General features: G+C 49.0%; 1 protein-coding gene across 1 annotated transcript; it reads left to right on the plus strand.

The window, feature by feature from the left end:
* The first annotated feature begins 273 nt into the window (after positions 1-273).
* Positions 274-2,661, plus strand: LOC107492386 (uncharacterized). The gene has a single exon (XM_016113414.1). It carries the CDS (start codon positions 274-276, stop codon positions 2,659-2,661), a length of 2,388 nt encoding a protein of 795 aa, XP_015968900.1.
* The last annotated feature ends 2,072 nt before the right edge of the window (positions 2,662-4,733 follow it).

Raw genomic sequence — 4,733 nt, forward strand, 5'->3', positions numbered from 1 at the left:
CGACCTGACGAGGAAAAAACAGCATTCATCACCCTAGACGGGACATACTGCTACACAATGATGCCCTTCGGCCTGCAAAACGCCGGAGCCACCTACCAAAGACTCATCAGCAAGATATTCCAAAACCTATCCGGAAGCAAACTAGAAGTTTACATAGACGACATGCTCGCCAAGACCGAATCCGGCGAACAACTCATCAGCGACCTCGAGGTCATAATGAACACCCTACGAAAGCACCAAATGTGACTTAACCCGGCAAAATGTGCCTTTGGGATGGAGGCAGGGAAGTTCCTCGGATTTATGATCACACAACGCGGAGTTGAAGCAAACCCAGAAAAATGTCGCGCCGTCCTTGAGATGACGAGCCCAAAAAACCTTAGCGACATCCAAAAGCTCACCGGCCGACTGACGGCGCTATCACGCTTTCTCGGAGCATCGGCTCAAAAAGCAATCCCTTTCTTCAAACTGATGAAGAAAGGAGCCCCCTTCAAATGGGAGACAGAATGTGAAGAAGCATTCCAACATTTCAAGAAAGTCCTAGCAAAACCACCAATCCTCGCCAAACCCCAAACAGGGGAGACACTCTACTTATACCTCTCCATAACGGAAGAAGCACTCGCAGAAGCACTCATCCGCGAAAATGAGAAGAAAGAACAAAAATCCGTATACCTTATAAGCAAAGTCTTGCAAGACGCAGAAACTCGCTACTCACGCCGAGAAAAGTTAGCTTTCGCACTTCTCACGGCCTCCCGACGCCTGCGACAATACTTCCAGGCCCACCCTGTGACGATCCGAACCGACCAAGCGGTCAAACAGGTACTACAAAATCCTAACCTAGCGGGAAGAATGCTGGCATGGTCCATAGAGCTATCCCAATTCCAAATTAAGTTCGAACCTCGAAACGCAATCAAAGCACAAGCCTTGGCCGATTTTATCGCCGAAATAACACCAGGAAACTCCACCCCCGAATCATGGAAGCTACATGTCGACGACTCATCAAACATCACCTCCGGAGGAGCCGGAGTCATACTCGAGAGCCAAAATGGGGTCATCATTGAACAGTCAAGACGATACGAGTTTCCGGTCTCAAATAATCAAGCAGAATACGAAGCCCTCCTGGCAGGCCTAACCCTAGCCAAAGAAGTCGGAGCAAAAGTCTTGGAAGTAAATACCGATTCACAGGTAGTCAGTTCCCAAATTAACAGAGACTACCAGACACGAGATCCCCTACTCCAACAATACCTTGCCAAGGTAAACGAACTGAAAGAAAGATTCGAACACGTTACCATACAACACATTCCCAGGGAACAAAACGCCAGGGCAGACCTACTCTCCAAACTAGCCAGTACCAAACCAGGACACGGTAACAAATCGCTAATTCAAGAAGTCATTAAGTCACCATCCATATCGACAACAACCAACGCTTATCTGACACTCTCAAACCAGGGATCATGGACCCACCCTATCCTACAATACCTCATCAACGGAACACTACTAGAAGACCCAAAAGATGGAAAACGAACAAAAAAGGAAGCCACCAACTATACAGTCGTCGCAGGACAACTATACAAACGGGGATTCTCACAACCCCTGCTCAAATGCATCGAACCCGGGGACACAGAGTACATACTCCGCAAAATTCATGAAGGTTGTTGCGGCCATCACATCAGAAGCAAAACCCTAGCACAAAGAGTCATCAGGGCGGGCTACTTCTGGCCCACGGTTATCCAAGACTCCATGCTATTAGTAAAAAACTGCGACAAATGCCAAAGGCACGCCAATATCCACCAAGTCGCCCCTCACCAGCTCAGCATCATATCGGCAGAGTGGCCATTCGGCACTTGGGGGATCGACCTCGTCGGGCCTCTCCCTACGGCACCCGGTCAACTCCGGTACCTCATCGTCGCTATAGACTATTACACCAAATGGATCGAGGCCAAACCCCTGGCCTCCATCACGGCAGCCCAGTGCAGAAAATTCCTTTGGCGACAGGTCATAACCCGGTTTGGGATCCCCAAAATCGTCATCTCGGATAACGGAACCCAATTCACCGATAGAAAATTCAGAGAATTCCTAGAAGGCCTGCATGTGTCCCACCGTTTTAGCTCGGTAGAACACCCCCAAACAAACGGGCAAGTGGAATCTGCAAATAAAATAATTGTTAAAGGACTGAAAAAGCGACTCGATGCAGCCAAGGGGCTGTGGGCCGACGAACTCGGGTCAGTTTTATGGTCGTACCGAACAACCCCCCAATCAACCACCGGAGAAACCCCTTTCCGACTAACATACGGCGTAGAGGCTATCATCCCAGTAGAGATAGGAGACCCAAGCCTAAGGAGAACGGTCGGGGGTAACGACGAAGAAGCAGAGCGAGACCTCATCGACGAGGTAAGAAGCATAGCCCACATCAGAGAGCTAGCCCTAAAACAAAGAATCAGTCTAAGGTACAACCACGGTGTCATCCGACAAGAATTCGTACCCAACGACCTCGTCCTACGACGAAACGACGTCGGAGCCCCGACCCCGGGGGAAGGAAAGCTCACCCCTAATTGGGAAGGACCTTGCAGAATCAAAGCTGTGATCGGAAAAGAAGCATACAAGCTCGAGCGGCTAAATGGCAAAGAAATCTTAAGGACATGGAATGTCGCCAACTTACGATGATACCACACCTAGACTGACCCCCCCTTGGTCATCCCTTAACTTTATTTCTTCTTCATTACATATTGTTCCTCTCCTATTGTTTTATTTCGCTTTTTATTTACATTTTAAGTGTCAATATCGGGTACTCTTTCCTGCCATAAATGGAGGGTTTTAACGAGGCCCAACCATCAATAAAATTCCATTAAGCTATTTTTCTCTCCCTGAATGAAGAACAAAAACACGGCTACAACTAGGGGGACTGATCACCCCCCGGGCCCAAAGTACAGATATCCACGAGAAACCAAAAAAACAATAGGAGAGGAATAACCAAAAAACAAAACAGCTTAAAACGAAATATAGAAAAAGGCCCGAACGGCCTAAACGATATTAAAAGCAAGTGCAAAACTACGAGTTTACGGTTACACGGCCACATGGCCAAAAAACACAAATCAATCCAAAATAGAAAAGTCACAATAAAGAATTAATCAAGGCTGACAATCTCACCATCTCGGACAGTCTTAAAAGCTCCCATCATGGACACGTCCGCTCCAGGCGCCAACACAAGAGCATGGGCCCTCATCGTCTCCTCGGTAGCAGCAATAGCCTCTTTCACATCAGCAAGCAACACAGTCTTCTCCTCTCTCAAACTCACAACCTCCGGCTGCAAACCAGCCACCTCATCCTTCAACGTACCAACATCAGCCAAAAGCACGGCTGATCGGCTTCGGCATCCGAGTCCTTCTTCCTCTCTTCACCAAGTTGAGACAAAAGTGAAGTCTCAACCTCGGAAAGACGAAGGATCTCAACACCAGACTCCTCGGATGCCTTCGTTGCCCGCTCCTTTGCCGACTCGACATCCGCAAGCAACCCTTTCAGTCTCGCCACCTCGACCTGAGACTGACGAAGCTTCTTATCCAGAAGGCCCACCTGTGCCATCACAGGCTTGGCCTTTCGAATAATCACAGCAGAACGAAGAAGGGAATGATAAAGAGACTTAGCCTGAAAAGTCACATCACATTCACAAAAAAAATCTTCCGTACCAGGCATAAGGAACTTATCGATGAAAGCTGGGGCAGCGAAACGGCAATCCATCACCGACAGAACTGCGCCTTCCCCCTCCACCAAATTCTCACTATCATCATCCTCTGACCGCTTTCGCTTACGAAAAGCACCCTCCGGCGACACCACAACCACGTCGTGATCAGCCCCCACACCCCGACCTGACACTTCGGTCCCACCTCCAGTCAATGTGAGATCCTCAGAGACAGTCCTCGCGTCACCGCTAGGCCGCGAGGTCGGAGTAGAAGGAGTACCACCCGAAGGAGTCCCCTGAGATAACTGAGCCTTCAACCTCGCAAGAGTTGTCAAACCCCCAGCCATCTCAACTGCAAAGAGAAAGGAAAGTCTAAGTACCCAACTCGGAAAGCCAAAAAAAAATCTCACACACCAACATAGGTCCGACAAGCGATGGGATCACCCACCACGTCCCGGGGATTAAGAGGACGCTCCCCAAACAACTGCCACAGAACAAGAGCGACGTTCCGATCCTCTGCAGTCAAGAACTCCTGCGTCACCCGAGTAAGGACAGACGGCCCCGCCCCAAAATTCTATTATGTGGGGAACCGTCGCTCACCTTCCAACGTCAACCAAAACGGATGATGTCCCCTTGCAGGACGGTGATATACCCCATTTTGAGGGTTTATCTTGTGTTGATTTCAGGGGTTTTATCAATAATTCCGCACGCTTTCTATATGAAAATACAAGACTTTGTGTTCCTTTCCTAATTTTGCCTCATGAATGAAAACATGCTTATTTTGCACTAAATTAGATATATTTTTAATCTTCTCTTGGTGCCATTCGATGCCGTGACCTGTGTGTTAAGTGGTTTCAGAATATAGGGCAGGGATGGACCGGAAGAGAGAAGGAGGACGGGTGCAAAGGAAAGGAGCATGAGAATTGAACTTTGAAAATCTCAGCATGGGCGCGTGCGTGCACTTGACGCGTCCGCGTGGATTGAGCAGTTAGAAGTCGAAGCCAAGAGCCAAGCCACGAGCCGGCTTGCGTAACGGCTAGGCCATGATCTCCGGTGGCGC

Source organism: Arachis duranensis, chromosome 1, assembly GCF_000817695.3.
Source record: "Arachis duranensis cultivar V14167 chromosome 1, aradu.V14167.gnm2.J7QH, whole genome shotgun sequence".
Lineage (NCBI taxonomy): Eukaryota > Viridiplantae > Streptophyta > Magnoliopsida > Fabales > Fabaceae > Arachis > Arachis duranensis.

Excerpts from the sequence above, each read along its gene's own strand:
- LOC107492386 (XM_016113414.1), top strand. The coding sequence starts at position 274 with ATGGAGGCAGGGAAGTTCCTCGGATTTATGATCACACAACGCGGAGTT.